This window comes from Lampris incognitus, chromosome 3 (assembly GCF_029633865.1).
Source record: "Lampris incognitus isolate fLamInc1 chromosome 3, fLamInc1.hap2, whole genome shotgun sequence".
NCBI classification, from domain to species: Eukaryota; Metazoa; Chordata; class Actinopteri; order Lampriformes; family Lampridae; genus Lampris; species Lampris incognitus.
The window spans coordinates 70,995,110-71,020,239 of NC_079213.1; the positions used below are offsets into that span (position 1 = coordinate 70,995,110).

Genomic DNA, 25,130 nt, shown 5'->3' on the forward strand with positions numbered 1-25,130 from the left:
TGGCTAACATCCATGCTGCTTTGATCTTGGATTCCAGCCTTCTCTTCCATGGAGGGTACTGTTGGTGACCTGTGTTCTTAATCCTGTACCCAAGCATCTCCAGGATTACAGTTATAGTGGCATATACAAGTTCATTGGTCTCTGTTATGGTGACAGTTGAGATGTTGAATAGGGCTGTGTTCACATCCAGGAACAGGCTTTGTGATGGTACTTTGTCACTGAGTCATGGAAGCCATGCCCAGGGGTTGACTGTCTTTAGACTAGCCATGATTCTCATTTGAACCTCAGTAGCTTCAGCTGTCATGGCTGGTAGGATTGTTTCAGCTGGATAGAGTCTATGTCTCCTGACTACTGGGTGGCCATTCAGGGTGCTGAACTGTATAGTCATCCTGTTGGATGACTATGACACATTTGCAGCGGCCTTACCCAGTACCATCCATGCAGTGTCTTTGTCCACGTCTGCATCTAAGTTTTGTCTTCGTTTTATGGTTGGGAGAGCTGCCGCTGGGAGAGCGGGGCGGGCTAAGCTAACTGCTAGCAGTGCTAGCAGTTCTGATAACACTGAGGGCGGTCCGGCGACGGCCTCACCTGGCGTTGACTGTGGTGTTTTTCATGTCGTCATGAGGAGTGCGGGGAGGTTTGTCGAGGGTGTCTGGCTGGGAGAGCTGGCACTGGATAAGCCACAGATTCCTACTGGAGACTTGTCCCAAACTGGGTTTGAACCCCAAATCTCCGGCATGGAAAGATGACATTCTTACCTACTGAGCCATCATGCCAGCCACCTGCATGTTCTCTCTCACCACATCCATAAACCTTCTCTTTGGCCTTCCTCGTTTCTTCTTCCCTGGCAGCTCCATATTCAGCATCCTTCTCCCAATATACCCAGTATCTCTCCTCCGCATGTCCAAACCATCTCCATCTTGCTTCTCTTGCTTTGTCACCAAACCGTCCAACCTGGGCTGTCCCTCTAATATGCTCATTCCTAATGCTGTCCTTCTTGATCACTCCCAATGAACATCTTAGCATCTTCAACTCTGCCACTTCCAGCCCTGCCTCCTGTCTTTTCGTCAATGCCACCATCTCCAAACCATATAACATAGCTGTTCTCACTACCATCTTGTAAATCTTCTGTTTAATCTTGCTGGTACCCTTCTGTTGCAAATCACTCCTGATGCTCTTCTCCACTCACTCCACCCTGCCTGAACGCTCTTCTTCAACCTCTCTTCCACATTCCCTGTTACTTTGAACAGTTGACCCCAAGTATTTACTCATACAACTTCATCACCTCTACTCCTTGCATCCTCACCATTCTGCTGTCCTTCCTGTCGTTCACACATATGTATTCCATCTTGCTTCTACTGACCTTCATTCCTTTTCCCTTCAGTGCATACCTCCATCTCTCTAGGCTCTCCTCAACCTGCTCCCTACTCTCACTACAGAGCACACTGTCATCTGGGAACATCATAGTCCACAGAGAATCCTGACTGATCTCGTCCGTCAACCTGTCCATCACTATTGCAAGCAAGAAAGGGCTCAGAGCCGATCCTTGATGTAATCCTATCTCCACCTTGAACCCATCTGTCATTCCTACTGCACACCTCACCACTGTCACACTTCCCTTATACAATGCATCCGGAAAGTATTCACACCCCTTCACTTTCCCCACATTTTGTTATGTTACAGCCTTATTCCAAAATGGATTAAATTCCTTTTTTTTTCTCATCAATTTACACACAATACCCCATAATGACAAAGTGAAAAAGGTATTGTAGAAATTTTTGCAAATTTATTAAAAATAAAAAACTGAAATATTGCATATACATAAGTATTCACACCCTCTGCTCAGTACTTGGTTGAGGCACCCTTGGCAGCGATTACAGCCTCAAGTCTTCTTGGGTATGAAGCTACAAGCTTGGCACACCTATATTTGGGGTATTTCTCCCATTCTTCTCTGCAGATCCTCTTGAGCTCTGTAAGGTTAGATGGGGAGCGTTGCTGCACAGCTATTTTCAGGTCTTTCCAGAGATGCTCAATGGGGTTCAAGTCTGGGCTCTGGCTGGGCCACTCAAGGACATTCACAGACTTGTCCTGAAGCCACTCCTTCGTTGTCTAAGCTGTGTGCCTAGGGTCGTTGTCGTGTTGAAAGGTAAACCTTCGCCCCAGTCTGAGGTCCTCAGCACTCTGGAGCAGGTTTTCATCAAGGACCTCTCTGTACTTTGCTTCATTCATCTTTCCCTCGATCCTGACTAGTCTCCCAGTTCCTGCTGCTGAAAAACATCCCCACGGCATGATGCTGCCACCACCATGCTTCACTGTAGGGATGGTATTAGCAAGGTGATGAGAGGTGCCTGGTTTCCTCCAGACGTGACGTTTGGTATTCAGGCCAAAGAGTTCAATCTTGGTTTCATCAGAACGGAGAATCTTGTTTCTCATGGTCTTAGAGTCCTTTAGGTGCTTTCTGGCAAACTCCAAGCAGGCCGTCATGTGCCTTTTACTGGGCAGAGGCTTGTGTCTGGCCACTCTACCATAAAGGCCTGGTTGTCCTTCTGGAAGGTTCTCCCATCTCCACAGAGGAACGCTGGAGCTCTGTCAGAGTGACCATCGGGTTCTTGGTCACCTCCCTGACCAAGGCCCTTCTCCCCCGATTACTCAGTTTGGCTGGGCGGCCAGCTCTAGGAAGACTCCTGGTGGATCCAAACTTCTTCCATTTATGAATGATGGAGGCCACTGTGCTCTTTAGGACCTTCAAAGCTGTAGAAATGTTTTTTTGCACCCTTCCCCATATCTGTGCCTCGATACAATCCTGTCTCGGAGGTCCACAGACAATTCCTTTGACTTCATGGCTTGGTTTCTGCTCTGACATGCACTGTCAACAGTGGGACCTTATATAGACAGGTGTGTGCCTTTCCAAATCATGTCCAATCCATTGAATTTACTACAGGTGGACTCCAATCAAGATGTAGAAACATCTCAAGGATGATCAGTGGAAACAGGATGAACCTGAGCTCAATTTTGAGTGTCATAGCAAAGGGTGTGAATACTTATGTACATGCAATATTTCAGTTTTTTATTTTTAATAAATTTGCAAAAATTTCTACAAAATCTTTTTCACTTTGTCATTATGGGGTATTGTGTGTAGATTGATGAGAGAAAAAAATGAATTTAATCCATTATGGAATAAGGCTGTAACATAACAAAATGTGGGGAAAGTGAAGGGGTGTGAATACTTTCCGGATGCACTGTACATATCCTGCACCACACTGACATACACTACCGTTCAAAAGTTTGGGATCACCCAAACAATTTCGTGTTTTCCATGAAAAGTCACACTTATTCACCACCATATGTTGTGAAATGAATAGAAAATAGAGTCAAGACATTGACAAGGTTAGAAATAATGATTTGTATTTGAAATAAGATTTTTTTTACATCAAACTTTGCTTTCGTCAAAGAATCCTCCATTTGCAGCAATTACAGCATTGCAGACCTTTGGCATTCTAGCTGTTAATTTGTTGAGGTAATCTGGAGAAATTGCACCCCACGCTTCCAGAAGCAGCTCCCACAAGTTGGATTGGTTGGATGGGCACTTCTTGCGTACCATACGGTCAAGCTGCTCCCACAACAGCTCAATGGGGTTCAGATCTGGTGACTGCGCTGGCCACTCCATTACCGATAGAATACCAGCTGCCTGCTTCTGCTCTAAATAGTTCTTGCACAATTTGGAGGTGTGTTTAGGGTCATTGTCCTGTTGTAGGATGAAATTGGCTCCAATCAAGCGCTATCCACTGGGTATGGCATGGCGTTGCAAAATGGAGTGATAGCCTTCCTTATTCAGAATCCCTTTTACCCTGTACAAATCTCCCACCTTACCAGCACCAAAGCAACCCCAGACCATCACATTACCTCCACCATGCTTAACAGATGGCGTCAGGCATTCTTCCAGCATCTTTTCATTTGTTCTGCGTCTCACAAACGTTCTTCTTTGTGATCCAAACACCTCAAACTTGGATTCATCCGTCCACAACACTTTTTTCCAGTCTTCCTCTGTCCAATGTCTGTGTTCTTTTACCCATCTTAATCTTTTTCTTTTATTGGTAAGTCTCAGATATGGCTTTTTCTTTGCCACTCTGCCCTGAAGCCCAGAATCCTGCAGCCGCCTCTTCACTGTAGATGTTGACACTGGTGTTTTGCGGGTACTATTTAATGAAGATGCCAGTTGGGGACCTGTGAGGCGTCTGTTTCTCAAACTAGAGACTCTAATGTACTTATCTTCTTGCTCAGTTGTGCAACGCGGCCTCCCACTTCTTTTTCTACTCTGGTTAGAGCCTGTTTGTGCTGTCCTCTGAAGGGAGTAGTACACACCGGTGTAGGAAATCTTCAATTTCTTAGCAATTTCTCGCATGGAATAGCCTTCATTTCTAAGAACAAGAATAGACTGTCGAGTTTCAGATGAAAGTTCTCTTTTTCTGGCCATTTTGAGCGTTTAATTGACCCCACAAATGTGATGCTCCAGAAACTCAATCTGCTCAAAGGAAGGTCAGTTTTGTAGCTTCTGTAACGAGCTAAACTGTTTTCGGATGTGTGAACATGATTGCACAAGGGTTTTCTAATCATCAATTAGCCTTCTGAGCCAATGAGCAAACACATTGTACCATTAGAACACTGGAGTGATAGTTGCTTGAAATGGGCCTCTATACACCTACGTAGATATTGCACCAAAAACCAGACATTTGCAGCTAGAATAGTCATTTACCACATTAGCAATGTATAGAGTGTATTTCTTTAAAGTTAAGACTAGTTTAAATTTATCTTCATTGAACAGTACAGTGCTTTTCCTTCATAAATATGGACATTTCAATGTGATCCCAAACTTTTGAACGGTAGTGTACTTCTCTGCCACTCCCGACTTCCTCATACAATACCACACCTCCTCTCTCGGCACTCTGTCATATGCTTTCTCTAAAGACACAATGTAACTCTTTCTGACCTTCTCTATACTTCTCCATCGACATTCTCAAAGCAAACATCACATCTGTGGTGCTCTTTCGTGGCATGAAACCATACTGCTGCTCGCTGATCATCACCTCTCCTCTTAACCTAGCTTCTATTACTCTTTCCCATATCTTCATGTTGTGGCTGATCAACGTTATACCTCTGTAAAACACACGCACGCACGCACACACACACACACACACACACACACACACACATAAAGCGTATGAATATTGAAAAGTGTCATTTGCAACGTGATGCCTCAGAAAAACAAAATTTGTATGACTTGTAAGGTGCGCTTATGCTTAAATCTGTGTGTGGGTGTGTGTGAGTAATTAACCCATCTTTCTGCCTCTGGGTTAGGAGGTTTTTAATTTGGGAAACAAATTCTGAGATTGAAAAAGGGACAGAGACAGAGAGAGTTACATCAAGAGCATTATCATATATGAGATGGCACGAGTCAGAGATCAACTTAAGGAAAACAACAGAGAGGTGAAAGGGGGAAGAAGAGAGAATTAGGTTAAAATAAAGAGAACCAAGGAAGAGAGGGTCAGTAATAAAGAAACAGTCCAACTGTGTTGATTGCCTGTCTGGGTTCACAGTGTGGTTTGAAACATCCATAATCAATGACTCACACTGTTCTGCCTCTTTTCCCCAAGGAAATGCTTATCGATTGTCATTTATAATACATGTAACACTTTTCCTTTTTACCCTCCATCTCTTAGTCTTTCTTAGTCTTATAGACAACATCCTTTCTATTGCTAAAACCCCTGTGGTTGAAGCAAGAACCAACAACAGGGTATGTTATGTTGAAATTGTACCAGGTGTGTTGTTCACCAGAATTATGCTCCACGCTGCAAGCTTGAATCTCCATGTGGACATAGTACGGTGTTTCCCTAGCCTTAAGCCAAATTTGAAATAGCCTTAATGGAAACCTGTAGCCCACGCTTATGCTGTGATATCTATAGCCTGGCACTTTTCCTGATTAGCAAGTACTCCTGGAAGAGGGTTAAGCTATTCCTCTGCTCTCCTTATCAGTGATTACTCTCTCTCTCTCTCTCTCTCTCTCTCTCTCTCTCTCTCTCTCTTCCCTCTCTTTCTCTCTCTCTCTCTCTCTCTCTCTCTCTCTCTTCCCTCTCTTTCTCTCTCTCTCTCTCTCTCTCTCTCTCTCTCTCTCTCTCTCTCTCTCTCTCTCTCTCTGTCATATCCATTGTAGAAATACACATGCTTCCTATCTCTCATTTCCTTCCCTCCACCCCCCTACAGTTTAATAACGGACTTCCATCACATCGTCTTCCCTGAGCCATTTTCATCCAGCCACTTAATGCTAATCAAATGTAGAGGTGCAATCTTCTGCTAAAGGAACACTGATTGAATGTTCCAAGTTGCCATAAATCTTCCTCCCCTCACTAATGGTCTGTCTTTCCCCCTCCCTTTTTCTTCTCCACTGCACTTCACCCTCTTTGGAACGTCGCTGTCATACATCTGTCGGCTTCTGTCATCCTGTCTTCCATCTTCTTTATCTCCATTTCTTTGATGTCTCCCTTCTAGAGTTTGCTGATATGTCAAAATGTTCCTATCTACCACTGCCACCCCTTCAATCGACGACTGCCAGCGTGTTTGAGAGACAGGCAGATGTTTCAGCACGTTGGTTTGGCTGAAACATCTGCTTGTCTTTTTGCTTCGGTTTAAGAAGAAATAGCAAACACATTCGGGTCCAATGAGCCGTGCCATCACTTCAAGCCCCCAAATGATGAAAACAAGCGGTAATAACGAAGCTAACCTGCTAGGCTGTCAAATGCACATGATCCATGTTATCTTAACAACTGTATGGAGATGACTGTCCCTTGATTGGCACATTGGGGCTCATGTTGTGCGGCTCATGCTGCATTCACATGGAATCCGGTAAACGGCAGACAGCAAACCAGAAGTCGTTGTTGTAGATGAGAACAGGGCGGTAAAATCGGAGGACACCAGCAAATTATGCCGACAATGGCAACGGCAGACGGCACTGCCGTCCAAAGCAGAAATATTTTAACTCGTTGCCGTATTCCTCAATGGAATTTTCAACCGGATGTTACGCAGCACATCACAAAAAAGAAAAGATGGCAGATTTATTTTATAGGCATTGACAGAATTACCGTATATACAGTTATACAAAGCAAACACAAAACACGTTTGTACAAATTTTTTTCTGCAAACAATACAATTTCTTTTTACCGTCGTGCCGTTCCATCATGCTGTTTGTGGTTTTTCCCGTTCCATTTTGCCAGCTGCAGTGTACCGTCTCCCAGATTCCATGTGAATGCAACATTAAGCTACATGTCCTTAATGAAGCCCCAGCTGCATGTTTCAGTGAGACTATTGGTGGGTGGCACATGTGCTTGTTTGCCTCACACTTGATGCCTTAATGCCTGAGTATGCAGAAATCTGAATAACCAAAAATAAAGGACTTTAAATTGCCCCAAAAAAATCTAGGAGCAAACGATTTTGTCCCTCACCAATTCCTCGTGCATTTATCTATCAGTCCAACTGTACTACCCCACTGCCTTCCTTTCTTGACCTCTAGGAATGTACCATCTTCTTTTTCAACTCTTGACCTCCATCTCTCTTTCAATACTTATCACTCTTACCCCTCTATCGCTCTCTGTTAATTATTCTCTGTCTCTCCCTCTCCTTCTCCCTTGTGGTGTCCACATAGTAAAGGGCAACCTAATGATTGGCAGTCCTGTGTGTCCTCACTTCTGATCGAAGCAGAAGCTGTAAAATGAGCCGCTTGTTCTCTTTGTGGCTGGCAATAGACAGTAACTACTTTTCTTGTTCTTCCCTGTCCGCCCCCCCCCCCTTTGGCTCACATCCTAGCATTTATTTCAAATTCAAGTCCTTCTGCTTCCCCCCATCTGATGCTGTTTTGTGTTATCCTTGTTACAGTTTTCCCTGGAGCGAGAGGGAAATGATATGCATTTGCATGCATGTTATGGTGCCTGCGCTTTTGTCTGTTGTTGCCAAAGTAGGTCACTAAAACTGCAGAGTGTGTCTGCAGCACAACGTCAATGTAATTGTGCAGCATAGGATATCTCTGAACCAAACTAGACAGTCGTACAGGTATACTCATCTTGAATTCATATCTCAATTTGCTTCATTATGCCATCAAAAAAGAAAAAGAAATCCCTCGGGTCATTTTTTGTGACAAACTATTGAAGCCTTCCTGTAAACCGACTCAACAGCGATTTGTTTCACTTGCCAATTGGAGCATCCTCACTGCAGAGCACTCAGAAGTCACGCTGCATCTATGTGAGTCCGCCCCACCCTGTTTCAGGGGCATCAGGAGAGAGTTTTACTGCCTGGTCCCTGAAACGAGGGGAGGGGAGGGGCAAACACTAATTGTTTAATGACACTGAGTGACTTATATGCAACTGAACTACCAAAGAGCTGTCATGCAACTATCCCTCAACAGTATCCGGGCGGATTCTCCCCATGGTAGTTGTTATGTCAGTGAAGGCCTGGACTTATTTTGATTCTTTATTTGTCATGGTTCCTCCAATTGAAATAAGCTGGCACACAATGCTATTTCTGGTACTGGTTCATTGGCCATAACAGCAATACCCTCCGATTACTGCCCCTGTCCCCGTCCCTCTCAAACTGATGGTTTCCCATGAAGGATGGACATTTGGACCTTATTTAGGTTTGATATTTGCAAGTTGACTAAGAAAGCCTTATTTACAAAAAAGATGTGATATAGAGATGCCTGCAGAAGGCAGGCTGAATAGACTTACATAGAAACATCTAGCAGAGATTCACCAAAGTATTTGGCTTTATTCAGACAGGCAGTTTGGGCTGCGGTTCCTTTGGTCTTCTAACAGTAGTTTCTCCTGGGTAAGAAGATCATTCCTCACTGAATTCCCCGTTCCTTCTTTTTTTCCACCCATTTTAGTGATTTGAACCAGTGACCCATCGGGTCAGAAACTTGAAAAGTGACATAGTCACGTAGGCTTTGCAAACATTTAACTTATGTCACACACCAGCGACCACGGCCTTGAATGGCATTACTGTGCAATACATCACCGAAAAGCATTTAGCCCTGCAGCACCACCTACAAGTCCACAAACACACTCTGCTTTACACAAGCTTCTCTGCAGTGTGTGATTTTGTTTTTTTCACAGTGATGGAAGGATTTCTTTGTTGGTGAACAAGCCTTTGTTTGACCGATGAGAGAGAGAGAGAGAGAGAGAGAGAGAGAGAGAGAGAGAGAGAGAGAGAGAGAGAGAGAGAGACACACACACACACACACACACACATACCCCCTCAGTGTTGTCGCTGTGAAGCGTGACAGTGCAGTGTGCGCTCTATCCCTCAACAGCACGTAATAGCCTCTCTAAATACAACTTTCTGTGACAGCCATTTTCTTTCAAACTCTCCCTCACTTGCTCGCTCACACACACAAACACACACACACACACACACACACACACACACACATGCAAACACACAAATGCACACGTTCCACATTCACAATGCCACAGGCGCTACAGAGGGAAAAGACCGAGATCGAGGTTCCAGTCTTCTCCTGTTTGACGAACGGCAAACGCTCTTATTAATATTTAAGATTCTAGTCTGTCTAGACGTGCTTCTGAGGAAAATGTATAATTAATGTGGAAATGTCCAAGTGTTCAATTTCCACCTCAACCCAAGTGCATGTTACGCACCAGCACCCCGTGTTTCTGTTTCCATGGTCCCTAACCCTCTCTTTTTGAATAAACTGTGAGGTGTGTGTGTGTGTTTGAAATAGGGATTTTTCACCATTTTGCCCCTGCCAGGTCTCTTAACTTCGCTGTTAATCCTAGTCTTTCAGTCACCGTCTTTATTTCCTCTCAAATTGACTGCAAATGGACTAGCCTTAAATATATTTATTTAGTAGATAACATTCAGCTGATCTGAAATAGACTCTTCTGAAATTACGTGTTGCGTCGGCTTCATAAAAAATTATTGAAATTGTGCCATAGATTTAAAAATAAAAAAAATCCTGTATGTAGGGGGAGAATATTTGAATAATATTGCAAGGCACTGTCGTTTCTTGTGCTTAGTGGTGAATGACACTTTATAAAGTGGAGAGATGAGTTGTGTGCCAGTCTCATTAGAACAGGAGATGTGTCCTAATCTGTTTGAATTTACCTCCCTCGTGGGTACGTAACCTTTTCCCACTTTGCAGGCCTAATTTGCGCCATCCTTGTCCTGATATGTCCCCTCTCCTCACTCTTTTTTTTTTTTGCAACTTTATCTTCATCTGTCACATAGCCAACCAATTATATGTACATTCAATCTCTTACTTTCCATACTTCTCCATACTTTCAATTCCTCCCCCCTCCCCCCATATTTCCTTTGGAAGATCAGGTCTGCTTCATCGAAAATTGTTTGCGTTTTAGAGTTGTCTAATGGGATGTGTAAACCCTGTTCCTCTTTCTTGATCTCGTCTCGGCTCTGTCCCTCTATAGTCGGAGCAGACAGATTAGTCAGCCACTGATCGGTCCCGTCTACCCCCGTCTCGTCTGCTCCCGTTGGCTTAATGAGAACCCTCCATCAAACGCTAAAAGTGGCGCCATCACTCTCGCCCTGTCTCACTCTGTCTCTCCCTCTCTGTCACATTCATAAATACGTACATCTCTTCCTCCTTTAGTTGTGCCCTTGACATTCTCCCCCTTTCCACACTGGACTGTCAATTAACCACCCTTTTCTTTTCTCAATTCTGTATTGTCTATCTGCCTTTCTATCAAAGTTCATCTCTCTCCCTCTCCCTCTCTCTCTGTGAAGATGGAAAATGAGTGGAGACATGATGCAAGGATGGGTTATTGGTCAGGTGGATGGATGGGTGGATGAGGATGAAAGAAATCACTTGCAAACACACACACACACACACACGCACACACACTTTATTTTTTTCTCGATGTTAATAAGTTTGGGTAGGCTGGCTTTCACGCAGCCCAAACAAAAAGATCGGGACTGCATTTTATCTTTTTAAGTACACCATTGTGTGATTAAAACGTTTCTTTATGGGTTGAATGTGTGGGTTTTTTTTGGGGGTTTTTTATGCCCTGTTGGTTTGTGACTAGGTGTAGCTCAGAGGTTAACACATCTCACGTTGTGTACCAGAATAAATGGTTGCCTCTGTTTGTGAGGCGCTAGAACATAGGCAGTGTTTAAAAATACAGTACAGAAATAACAGAAATAAATCTGCCTCTCCAACAGTGTCCCTGTGTATTGTCGTTAAGTCGCTAATTATTCGTTCTCGATCTTCCTCTCTTTCCATCCCCTTACCCCTTCCTCCTCCTCCCTTTCCCCAACAGGAACCAGCCCGCTGGACAGCCCACGAAACTTCTCGCCCAACACGGCTGCACACTTCTCCTTTGTTCCAGCTCGCAGGTGAGAATGACAAAAAACACACCCACCTTTTTACAGTGTGTGTGTGTGTGTGGGGGGGGGGTCACACTGTGAGGTCACACCGGGGCCACTGTGCCAGGTTAAATGATATAAAAAAAGTAACGGTGTGCTTGGGTTTTGGAGGTCTGTTGTGTTGCTAGTTTGTCCAGGCAGGAAACCGCACCGCATCGCTTGTTGTTCACATATGTTGCACCAACTGTGGAACCATTCAAGCGTGGTGTAGCTTCACGGTGAGCGATACCGGTGCCAACGCTAACTGTTTGTATCCGCTGTCTAAAGCCCTGCACAGTTTGTGCACTTGAAGGGACAGCTCACCTGAGGGCGAGCTGGTGTATTTCATACAACATCTCAAACATATTGCAAAACTCCTGTTGGTTTTTAACGACTCTTTGGTTTTCAAATTCAGATTCAGACAACTTTATTTATCCCAGAAGGGTGATTCTGTATAGCTGGTGATGAGGGTAAAGCTGTGAAATTTTGTCGCTATTCGTCTTTCCACTGGTTCAAGAGATGCCATCTGCGGCACGCTGAATCACCACCGTGTTGATTGGAGTATGATGACATAGTACTGCAGATTCAACATGGTCCGGAGTCGCTGTGAGGTTTATTGTTAGAAAATGCAGCAATCAAATCTCTACTCATTTAGATACCATAAGTAAAGATGTTGTCAGGGTAACACTGGAGCAAGGATGTGTTGACAACGCTCATTAAAAAAAAAAACAGGGAAAAGAAAAAAATCCAGCCTCCCAGTAGCTTGAACTACAGTCACTATCATTTTATTGAATTTTCAATCAAAACTCGTGATTATAATTGCGTAAACTCTCTTTGGACGAATAGATTCACACTCTAGCCAAGGACAAAGCAGCACCGAGGTTTATTATCAGTAAAATGCAAATGGCACAAAGAGACAGCTCTTCTTCCCTGAGTGGTGAGTTTGCTGAATGGAAAACATTATTGTCTTGCAGAAAGCCATTCGTCCTGTTTATCTGCACTACATCCAAGTGAGTGGCAGAGGAGTCTCGCATCCCTCAATGACTGACAGCTATGTTGAAAAACAGGAAGCCTTTTTCTTCCTTAAGACTGAGTTTCTGGGCAGAACGCGAAACTGCTGAACAGAAAAGGATGCCATTCATCCTGACTGATGGCGGGCTGTAGTTTAACCTTTAATGCCAGCGTCATTTAAATGGCAAGTGCGCTTGAAATGCCTCGATGGCTCTGGCGTCTTGAGAGTAGGGGTGCAGATGATGGCGATATTGTGGGGCTGATGATGAGACGGGGAGGATCTGAGACTGTCATTCAAACCTGGATTAATATCCCCTTATCTGTCCAGTGCTCTCAGCAGAGATGCTAATTACTGAGAGGGATGGAGGGAAGTTGTCAGGGAGAGAGAGAGAGAGAGAGAGAGAGAGAGAGAGAGAGAGAGAGAGAGAGAGAGAGAGAGAGAGAGATAAAGAGAATGGCCACACATAAAAGTTTTTGTCCTTATCAATTACAGATTGTCTGCATGATCACAATTTTGTGTAATTGTATTACCAAGATTGAAAGATTCACATATACAAGCTCAGGCGAGTCTGATTACAGTTGCTTGCATTTCGTCCATGCAGGTGAAAGAGACTGCACTCTGAGAAAACTATCGACTTAAAACAAGACATAACCACAGACATAATAACAATAGAACTGGAACATACCTGCTTTAAGATGGCAAATTTGAAATGTTGTTCTGCGGCCTGAATGTTCAGTGAAACAATGTTTCCATGGTGACACAGTCTATTACAATACACCCATGCCTGTTTCCTTAACAACATCAAACACTGTGTGACAGCCAGGATAACTACCCCCCCCCCCAAAAAAAATGGTAGTATGCTATGTGTATGCCACTGTTAATTTGAATTGAAAATCTCTTTCTGCTATACTAATTCTGTGGAGGTACAAATCTCCACTGACCTCAATACTACACCTGGCAAGGGCAGAGAGCACATGCTGTGACAACGATGACACCATGTGGCTGAGTTTTATTTTGCAGCCCAAGAGCTGAGCGCACAGTGTCTTGTATCATAGTGTTGGTGGCTGCATATCTGTCTTTGTCTGAGAGTGATTGACAGCTGCTCACAGCACCAGCTAAAAAAACCCAACTGTCTTCTCTCCCGCACAGTCATGGGCACAGAGCTGACAGGTAACCTTTTAACCTTACCCTTTCCACCTGCCTTGCCTGTTCCTCTGTTTCCTCTGCCACCAATACCTGCCCCTCTCTTGCATGGCTGAGTGCACAAAGACTTCACAACTTGAATTCAAAAGCCTTTGCTGGAGACAATGCTACAGGGCCCCACTACCTACAGTTTTGACAGAAGCTCAAAAACAACATCTATGTACATGCAACAAAAAAAAATAGAGACTGATAAAGATATAGAGTGCAGCTCTATGGTCATTACTTTTTGGGGCATATTCCGCCATTTCTGAGTAGGATTGCATTTTTCAGAAAACCTATTTATCATATATATAATCAACATTTGGGGAAATTAACGATAATAATAATAATCATTACATTCATATAGCCCTGTGATGGCCTAGCGGCCTGTCTAGGGTGTCTCCCCGCCTGCCGCCCAATGACTGGTGGGATAGGCTCCAGCTTCCCCGCAACCCTGAGAGCAGGATAAGCCGTTCGGATAATGGATGGATAATGGATGGACATTTATATAGCGTTTTTCTAGACACCCAAAGCGCTTCACATTTGAAGGTTGTAGCTCACTTCAACCACCACCAATGTGTAGCACCAACCTGGGTGATGCACAGCAGCCATTTTGCACCAGAACGCTCGCCACACATCAGCTTGAGGTGGAGAGGGAGAAATCATTGAGCCAATTACATGGGGGGGATGATTAGGTGTCCAGGTGGAGAGAGCCAGGTTGGGAATTTTGCCAGGACACCGGGGAACCCTCTACTCTTTGCAATAAGTGCCATTGGGATCTTTAATGACCACAGTTGATTAAAGCTCATGGGCTGAAGTATAACCCTGAACCACAAGAGTTGGCTGAGGAGTTGCTACTTCATATGAAGATATATACACTACCGTTCAAAAGTTTGGGATCACCCAAACAATTTTGTGTTTTCCATGAAAAGTCACACTTATTCACCACCATATGTTGTGAAATGAATAGAAAATAGAGTCAAGACATTGACAAGGTTAGAAATAATGATTTGTATTTGAAATAAGATTTTTTTTACATCAAACTTTGCTTTCGTCAAAGAATCCTCCATTTGCAGCAATTACAGCATTGCAGACCTTTGGCATTCTAGCTGTTAATTTGTTGAGGTAATCTGGAGAAATTGCACCCCACGCTTCCAGAAGCAGCTCCCACAAGTTGGATTGGTTGGATGGGCACTTCTTGCGTACCATACGGTCAAGCTGCTCCCACAACAGCTCAATGGGGTTCAGATCTGGTGACTGCGCTGGCCACTCCATTACCGATAGAATACCAACTGCCTGCTTCTGCTCTAAATAGTTCTTGCACAATTTGGAGGTGTGTTTAGGGTCATTGTCCTGTTGTAGGATGAAATTGGCTCCAATCAAGCGCTGTCCACTGGGTATGGCATGGCGTTGCAAAATGGAGTGATAGCCTTCCTTATTCAGAATCCCTTTTACCCTGTACAAATCTCCCACCTTACCAGCACCAAAGCAACCCCAGACCATCACATTACCTCCACCATGCTTAACAGATGGCGTCAGGCATTCTTCCAGCATCTTTTCATTTGTTCTGCGTCTCACAAACGTTCTTCTTTGTGATCCAAACACCTCAAACTTGGATTCATCCGTCCACAACACTTTTTTCCAGTCTTCCTCTGTCCAATGTCTGTGTTCTTTTGCCCATCTTAATCTTTTTCTTTTATTGGTCAGTCTCAGATATGGCTTTTTCTTTGCCACTCTGCCCTGAAGCCCAGAATCCCGCAGCCACCTCTTCACTGTAGATGTTGACACTGGTGTTTTGCGGGTACTATTTAATGAAGATGCCAGTTGGGGACCTGTGAGGCGTCTGTTTCTCAAACTAGAGACTCTAATGTACTTATCTTCTTGCTCAGTTGTGCAACGCGGCCTCCCACTTCTTTTTCTACTCTGGTTAGAGCCTGTTTGTGCTGTCCTCTGAAGGGAGTAGTACACACCGGTGTAGGAAATCTTCAATTTCTTAGCAATTTCTCGCATGGAATAGCCTTCATTTCTAAGAACAAGAATAGACTGTCGAGTTTCAGATGAAAGTTCTCTTTTTCTGGCCATTTTGAGCGTTTAATTGACCCCACAAATGTGATGCTCCAGAAACTCAATCTGCTCAAAGGAAGGTCAGTTTTGTAGCTTCTGTAACGAGCTAAACTGTTTTCAGATGTGTGAACATGATTGCACAAGGGTTTTCTAATCATCAATTAGCCTTCTGAGCCAATGAGCAAACACATTGTACCATTAGAACACTGGAGTGATAGTTGCTTGAAATGTGCCTCTATACACCTATGTGGATATTGCACCAAAAACCAGACATTTGCAGCTAGAATAGTCATTTACCACATTAGCAATGTATAGAGTGTATTTCTTTAAAGTTAAGACTAGTTTAAAGTTATCTTCATTGAAAAGTACAGTGCTTTTCCTTCAAAAATATGGACATTTCAATGTGATCCCAAACTTTTGAACGGTAGTGTATATATATATATATATATATATATATATATATATGGGAAAATGTAATTACACATTTATGGCACATTTCAGAAATAGTGGAGAGCATAGAGCAAACAGCCAATGGTTGTATTCAGTAAGGATTGGGAGCTATATCAAATATAAAAAAGGAGAAAAAAAGGGGCTTTTGGTCATCATTTAAATAAAGACAACTTATCTTAATTTCTATCATTAAAAGAAACAAGACTAAGGAATCTCTTTTCCTTGGCAAGTGTATCCCAAGCCTAACTCAGAAAGTAATGGATAGGATAGAGTGGCTGATAGGGGTAGAGTTGGAAGCTAACTGCGTTGCGTTATGTTAGCGGTGTTACAAGCTGATCGCCTCAGTATTGCTGGGGGAGTTATCAGTCCACACCCACATGGCTTTGCCCACCCTGCTTCTGAATCCGTTCTGTCCTCGTGTATTCATTTTCCCTCTTGCAAGTAAATTACCTGGATGTGACGTTGTGTTTGTGTGCAAGAATGTCTTATTTTGTTGGAACGCTGTGGCAATGGAATAGTTCATATCCATCACACAGCTACAGAAGCCCTGAGAGGCAGGTGAATTTGCTTTGTTTTTGGTCAGGATCATTTTTTTTATTAGTGTTTGTTGTGGTAATACTCATTTCAGCAACAAGATTTTTTTTTTCATCTGTGAAGCCCAGAGAGGCAAGTGAAAATGTTTTTGGTCAGGATCATTTAAGTGTTTGTTGTTACTTATTTTACATTAATGTATAGAGCTGGTTCCATTACAATGTTCTGGAAGCTTCTTGTTGGCAGCACACAACCTATATAGTTCCATATTTATGACATTATATATGAAACAGTAAATGCGTTTAAATTACGTCTTCGTGTAGACCACATTTTGCCTACTAGTGCAAGTGTGACTACTAGTGTGACTTTGGAGAAATACCTTTACGCAAAACAATATTGTCTCTTTTTCAACCTACATCTGAAAGAAAATTGCCAAATTTGTGTTTCGTGACACGTTGATGTTATAACCACATTTTAGCTGGTTGAAAAGAGGACGAAAAGATGTTTTAGACATTCAGACTGAATATCACCCCGTTTTCAACTAGAAATCAAAGTTGAAATCCCGGTTGATGCTCGTTGGACTATTTAGAACATGGAGTAGTGGTGCACGTCTGCCTCTTGTGGCTGAAATGAGTATTACAACAAGAGACACGTAGGAAAATGATCCTGACGACAAAAAAAATCCTCCTGCCAAAACTTTTTTTTTAACTTGTTTTCACAGATGGAAAAAAAAAATCTTGTGACCAAAATGAGTATTACAACAACAAACACTTAGAAAAATGATCCTGCCAAAAAAAAAATGTTTTCGCTCGTCTCTCAGGGCTTCCGTACACAGCCTTGAAAGAGCAAGTAAAGAGAAACGAATGAGCCTTGATATCGCTGTCTTTTTTTCCCCTATCTCTTTCTCTCTTCCTTCTTCATCAGGACGGATGGAAGACGCTGGTCTCTGGCCTCTCTACCCTCTTCTGGCTATGGCACTAACACGCCCAGCTCCACTGTCTCGGTAAGTACTTCTGTGACTTAACTACTCACCCGAAAGTCGTTGAAATAATGGCTCCTACTGTACCATCCTATTTCTCTTAAACCAAGCTCCCTCAGCTACAGTCAAAATGATCCCTTTTCTCTCCTGACACCCCCCCCCGATTGTATCTTTCTCCTTTTTATATACTTCCTTTTCTTCCTCCCTCCCCCATCACCTATTTCTCATCCTCTCCCATGCTGTTCCCTCGCCTCCGTCCTCTCTTTCCCTGTGCCTTCTCTCCCTCTTCCCCTCTTCATCCCAGTCTGTTGTTGTAATAATGTATCCCTTTGCGTTCTTCCCTCCTTCCCCTTTTAATCCCCCTCCTGCTCCGTCCTCCTCTTCTCCTCCACCTTTACCTCCAGCAATACCCCAGTGTGCAGTTTCTTTATACCTGCTGGCTGCAGAATGAGAGCCCAGCATGCTTCAAAGACAGTAAACCTGGCTGGCTCTCAGCCATCACCCTATACCACCATCCCACCTGCCTGCTATATTGTTGTGTCCACAGAAGAACAGGCCCCATTTGATGAATGTTATCAGGCTGATGGACCGACTAGGTCATTGTCACTCACTCACTCACTCACTCATGCTTTAGTGAATTGACACCACTGATCAAGGGAGGCTTATCTGAGCATTGTAGAACAAGCTATACTAAAAGGACTCTGTCCTAGCTTTGGCCTAAGGGTAGAAGTGTACAGTTCACATCTTGAGTGTGTCTTGTGATTGTTTTTCCTTCCTGGTCGTTTTAGTTTTGAGATGAGCCTTGTAGGCTAACATATGTCAGACACTCTCTGAATCTGCACCCGCTCTCTGCAACCCACCCCCCCCAACCCATACACTCTCCCCGTAGGCCAAAATAATCTAGATGAGCCTTAGCTCCGGCCTACCCCCAGTAGCTCCAGTACCGATTGTAATCTGTGCTCCCTCTCTGCTCCTCCTCTCACAGTCCTCCTGTTCATCTCAGGAGAAGCTGCACCAGCTGCCCTTCCAGCCCACCCCAGACGAGTTGCACTTCCTCACCAAGCACTTCAGCTCTGAGAGCATCACGGACGAGGAGGGACGACGCTCCCCGGCCATGCGGCCCCGCTCGCGCAGCCTCAGGTAGGAATTTGCTGTGCCCGCTGCCTGTTAAGATGAACCCTGTGTAGAAACTGGACAAATACAATAAGAAACAAAGAGATGGCATAATTTGAGATGAGATGATACCTGCTGTGTGTACAAACACTGACAAAATCGTCACATAACGCACTCAATGAACACAATCCTCACTCTTGTTGGTGAATGTGCTCAAGTATCCAACTGTAAAAAAAAAAGTCTGTGTTTTCCAATACGTTGAGCTGCCCAATTTACAGCTATTTTTTTTCGACATTCACATATTCAGCCTCGTAAGGAACAGTATGAACAGTAGCCATGAGGAGGCTTGCTCTCGTTTTTCTGTTGAAATTCCTGAATTCAAGAGTAAACTGTGATGAACTGTTGTGGACTACCTGTTGTCTGTGTGTGTGTGTGTGTGTGTGTGTGTGTGTGTGTGTGTGTGTGTGTGTGTGTGTGTGTGTGTGTATCAACCTACATAAAGGTCAGGTTTCTCTCACTGACACGTCCCTGGCAGCTGGGAACGAGTATGAACTCTTCACCGTGGCAGCCAGGCCATTCTCATGGGTTTTCTCTGCCCATATCAGTGACACTCATGCCCCCCAACTGCTTATCTGTCTAATTCTGAATGCTGCCATCTCCAGCTTTGATCCGTTTTCCTGTCTGTCTGCCTTCCATCTTTCTTTCGATCCATTCTTATCTTTCTGTCTGTCACGTGTAGTTCTTTTTGAGTATCAATCACCCTGTTTCTCTTTCTGTCCATCAAGCAGTGCTGAGCGTTATTTACTCTCCCTGTCCATTGTTCACTGCTGCTCTGTCTGTCTTTGTCTTTCTGTCTGTCCTCCTGTCTTTTGGTGTTTCTCTTTGCAAGTTATCTTTCCTCTGCTCCCACCTCCTGCCCTTTGTCCTTTGTGAACAACCAACCCTCCCTCTGTCTTAAATTCTCTCTTCTGTTTGTCTACCTCTTTCTCTGTCTCTCTGTCTCTCTTGCTTGGTGTCTCTCATCCTGTCACAGCTTCTATTCCTTTTTTTTCTCCTCTTTTTCTTGCTTTTTCCTCAAGGAAAGATTATACTCTTTCATCCTCAGATGAAAGGAAGGAGTGAGAGGGATGCAAGGTGTGTATCTGATTAGAATCCATGGGTGTTTGTTGATTGATGCTGAGCTCTGTGTGTGTGTGTGTGTGTGTGTGTGTGTGTGTGTGTGTGTGTGTGTGTGTGTGTGTGTGTGTGTGTGTGTGTGTGTGTGTTTCTGTGCATCTTGCGCCACCTCAGGTAATAAGCTAGATTCTTGTGATCTGGCATGGCCCAACAGCCTAAATTCCCCCCGCTGAAATGTTCTGCTGTTGCAGCACTTACTGTAACACACACACACACACACACACACACATGCATGCACACACACATGGGAAGGTCAGCATGAATCACAAAAACACCTAGGACCACCTGAATAGTTTCGTCTTCATTGTAGTGCCCTGATCTCTCTCCCGCTGTCTTCATCACTCGCTCTCATTCTGTGTGTCTCTCCTTTTCTTCCTTTCTCGTCAGTCTCTCTTCCACAGCGTTTTTTTGACCGTCTCCGTCTTGACCTCCTCTCTTCTCGGCAAAGGTACAGCTCAAATTCAGTTTAAAGAAAACTGGCAGTGATGGAGGAAGAAAATTGTTAGAAGGGTGGGGGAAAAAAAGTGCAGAGCGCATTGAAAGCCTTTCACAGAAGTTTCATATGGAGATGAGCTTGATGAGGGAGCGGTCCTGCAGTGGCCTGGCCTTCTCTCCGTCTTTCTACACACTCTGTGAGAATGGGCTCCTAGCTGTCAGCACGGCTCCCACGATTCATCCTGTTTATATGAAATGGGGTTTTCCAAGATTGTGTCATTTCACAGCTTCTTACAAACCACTCCGCTGGACAAATGGAGAGGGATAGTGGGTGAAAAGAAAATACAGGAGGAGGTGGTGGGAGGACAGACCATAGAAGCAGAAAAAAAAACAGATGTGGTGACAAAGGCCGGGAGATGAAGCAGGGAGCGAAATTGAGAAATTAAGTAAGGGGAGATTTGGGAGAAAGTGCGGGTTAGGGGATAATGACTGGGCCTGGGGTGATGGGAGGTGGGGGGGGTAATGAAAATGAGGGAGGAGAATGCCATTAGATGCTAATTTCATGGCCCTGCTGTGAGGGTCGACAGCTGCCCCTTCTTCTTCTGTCGTTTAACTCATTTTGTGTTCATTCCATTTCCTCCTCTCTCCTCCACCCTTCATTCTCATTATCTTATCATTTTATGAAATCGTGTCTGTCTTTGTCCTTCTGTCTAGTTGTAATTTTCTTTTTCTTTTTTTTTGCAATCACATACACTACCGTTCAAAAGTTTGGGATCACCCAAACAATTTTGTGTTTTCCATGAAAAGTCACACTTATTCACCACCATATGTTGTGAAATGAATAGAAAATAGAGTCAAGACATTGACAAGGTTAGAAATAATGATTTGTATTTGAAATAAGATTTTTTTTACATCAAACTTTGCTTTCGTCAAAGAATCCTCCATTTGCAGCAATTACAGCATTGCAGACCTTTGGCATTCTAGCTGTTAATTTGTTGAGGTAATCTGGAGAAATTGCACCCCACGCTTCCAGAAGCAGCTCCCACAAGTTGGATTGGTTGGATGGGCACTTCTTTGAGCAGATTGAGTTTCTGGAGCATCACATTTGTGGGGTCAATTAAACGCTCAAAATGGCCAGAAAAAGAGAACTTTCATCTGAAACTCGACAGTCTATTCTTGTTCTTAGAAATGAAGGCTATTCCATGTGAGAAATTGCTAAGAAATTGAAGATTTCCTACACCGGTGTGTACTACTCCCTTCAGAGGACAGCACAAACAGGCTCTAACAGGTACTATTTAATGAAGATGCCAGTTGGGGACCTGTGAGGTGTCTGTTTCTCAAACTAGAGACTCTAATGTACTTATCTTCTTGCTCAGTTGTGCAACGCGGCCTCCCACTTCTTTTTCTACTCTGGTTAGAGCCTGTTTGTGCTGTCCTCTGAAGGGAGTAGTACACACCGGTGTAGGAAATCTTCAATTTCTTAGCAATTTCTCGCATGGAATAGCCTTCATTTCTAAGAACAAGAATAGACTGTCGAGTTTCAGATGAAAGTTCTCTTTTTCTGGCCATTTTGAGCGTTTAATTGACCCCACAAATGTGATGCTCCAGAAACTCAATCTGCTCAAAGAAGTGCCCATCCAACCAATCCAACTTGTGGGAGCTGCTTCTGGAAGCGTGGGGTGCAATTTCTCCAGATTACCTCAACAAATTAACAGCTAGAATGCCAAAGGTCTGCAATGCTGTAATTGCTGCAAATGGAGGATTCTTTGACGAAAGCAAAGTTTGATGTAAAAAAAGTCTTATTTCAAATACAAATCATTATTTCTAACCTTGTCAATGTCTTGACTCTATTTTCTATTCATTTCACAACATATGGTGGTGAATAAGTGTGACTTTTCATGGAAAACACGAAATTGTTTGGGTGATCCCAAACTTTTGAACGGTAGTGTACACTGACCTTTTCAAGGACCAACGAGTGTGGGTCCTTCACACTAGCTAAGATGAGTGTGGCATCCTTTCAGCCACTGCCTTTGTCTTCCTCGTTTTACAATAGAAACCACTTGTAGTGGTCATGGTTACTGTGAACACCCGTTTGTACTGATCCAGTTGCTGGACGGAACCATTCATATACTGCCATTTGAATAGTCCGGTTATTGTGATCACACAGTCAGCTGGGCTAAAACCATCATTTTGGGTCTTTCATACATTGGAAAAGAAAAAATTAAATGAAGAAAAACTTTTTCAAAACCATGGTTATACGGGAAATTGACTGTTAAAATGTTTAATTATGGGGCGTCCAGGTAGTAATAGTGGTCTATTCCGTTGCTTACCAACACGGGGATCGCGAGTTTGAATCCCCATGTTACCTCCGGCTTGGTCGGGCGTCCCTACAGACACAATTGGCCGTGTCTGCGGGTGGGAAGCCGGATGTGGGTATGTGTCCTGGTCGCTGCACTAGCGCCTCCTCTGGTCGGTCGGGGCGCCTGTGATCGTCCCGCGCGCTACGTTCCCCTGGCGAAACTCCTCACTGTCAGGTGAAAAGAAGCGGCTGGCGACTCCACATGCATCGGAGGAGGCATGTGGTAGTCTGCAGCTCTCCCCGGGTCAGCGGAGGGGGTGGAGCAGCGACCGGGACGGCTCGGAAGAGTGGGGCAATTGGCCGGGTGTAATTGGGGAGAAAAAGAAGAGTTATAAAAAGAAAAAGAAAAGCGCGGTAAACATTTGATTTTCTTTGTATTGTTTTAAAGATGCATTGTAGAGATGCGGGTAGCGATGGACCTCTTCACACAGCCTATCTTCAAATTCAGCGTCCCTTTTTGTTTCCAGCGCATACGCAGTTTGTGCCCTTGTAGCATATTGTCCGCATGGTCAAAAACTGGCCTGCACGTGGACTGCTGGCTGCGGAAATCTGTGGATTTAGGTTGTGATGAAATTTACGTCATGCAGATCTTCACGTACTCACGGGCGCGGAAAGTATAATCGCCGTCTTACTTTAACCTGTAACCTGTTATTATAATCCTGTTTGAAGTGACCAGCTGCTTATAGCAATCCTATCAGCCTGAATGGTTGTGGTCACTATAAGCGGTTTCTACCTCATGGATTTATGGCCTGTTTGTCGCGTGCAAAAGTTGGTTCAGCACCTCGAGGTAATGATAATCTCAGTTTGCCATAGACAGCCAAATAGTCAAATACACAAACCTAACCGATGCTGTTATAAATGGCAGATGCCAAACTGCTCAACCGAGTTTTCAACCTACCATGTGTCTACCCTGTAGAATTAATAATGGTTTTTTTTTCAATGACTCACTACCTGTGGCTCGCTAATATCTGAATAGCCAACAAAACAGTCCTTACACTTCATCCAGAGGAGGCTAAAATATGGTTAAATTAATTTATATGGAGAATGTATGTACATATATGTATGTATATGTGTCTATATATGTAAATGTGTACATGTAGAAACATAACTATTATGCTTAATCGATGGGTGGCATCCTGATGCAGCAGCAGAAGCAGTAGCAATAAGCATGGCGGTATTTATTCTGATGCTTATCCGATTCAAAATTTATGTTGTACCATAGCAACAAAAGTTAGCAGTAGGTCGCTTCCCCAGAACTTTTGGCCCTCTGCTGGACATTTCTGTCTCGAAAAGATAATAGTCATGTATATGATCTGACCGGGTGGCGCAGTGGTTAGCGCAGTTGCCTCACAGCAAGAAGGTCCTGGGTTTGAGGCCCGGGTTAGTCCAACCTTGGGGGTCGTCCCGGGTCATTCTGTGTGTGGAGTTTGCATGTTCTCCTCATGTCTGCGTGGGTTTCCTCCGTCGGCTCCGGTTTCCTCCCACAGTCCAAAGTCATATAGGTCAGGTAAATCGGCCATACTAAATTGTCCCTAGGTATGAATATGTGTGTGTGTGTGTGTGGGCCCTGTGATGACCTGGCGGGCTGTCCAGGGTGTCTCCCTGCCTGCAGCCCAATGACTGCTGGGATAGGCTCCAGCATCCCCACAACCCTGAGAGCAGGATAAGCGGTTCAGATAATGGATGGATGGATGGATGGATGATCTGACCCACTCCTGCACAAAGTGTTGGGATTAACTCCTACTAAAATGTTACACAAACCATTATCTCATCAATGGGTTTTTTGTGCAGCTATAGTGCACAAACACACACATACGCTCTGCCCTGCCTAGCTCGCTCTGTCACGGTCAATTAGGCTCCTCATTTCCCAAGTCGCCCACCTCAGCTGTGGAAGGAGACATTTTTTTTTGCCCCCCCCCCCCCCCTCCAACATCCCTCTCTCTGTCTCACAGTTTCATAGCATGTCTCATCAGATTTACTTCAATTATCGTCTCCACCAATAAGCACTTTTGCATTTTTAGCGCCTTTGTCACTGCAGTGACATCACAATTTATCCCCAAAAAAGCTATTAAAGTGCCATTTTAGATCTCAACCTTCATAGTTAATGAAACGATACAAGATTGTAATGAATTTTATTTTATATTGTGTTTTATTAGACAATTTGTCTTCTTGTAACTTTTGAACATTTGAGCCTTGAACCAAAAATATTAGAAAAAAAACTTTTTTTTAAATTTTTTACAAGTGCTATCTGTATCACACGAGTCTCAACTCCAAGGTAATTTCTCAAAATAATGACAAAGATTTTTTTTTTTTTTTTTTTGCAGGGATTGCCTCAGGGCAATTTTTATTCCCCATTACAGCAGAAATGTAGTCATTTTCTAATTGGCCTTTGTCTGGCTGGCTGCCATTCA

At 43.8% G+C, this 25,130-nt stretch overlaps 1 protein-coding gene across 1 annotated transcript in view; it reads left to right on the plus strand.

The window, feature by feature from the left end:
• The window catches only part of mast2 (microtubule associated serine/threonine kinase 2), a 228,622-nt gene that overhangs the window by 171,304 nt on the left and 32,188 nt on the right, over positions 1–25,130 (plus strand). Inside the window, exons 6-9 of the mRNA XM_056277837.1 lie at positions 11,334–11,409; positions 13,580–13,600; positions 17,582–17,660; positions 18,622–18,776. Of these exons, the coding sequence (XP_056133812.1) occupies positions 11,334–11,409; positions 13,580–13,600; positions 17,582–17,660; positions 18,622–18,776 (331 nt within the window). The remainder of the gene's footprint in view (positions 1–11,333; positions 11,410–13,579; positions 13,601–17,581; positions 17,661–18,621; positions 18,777–25,130) is intronic.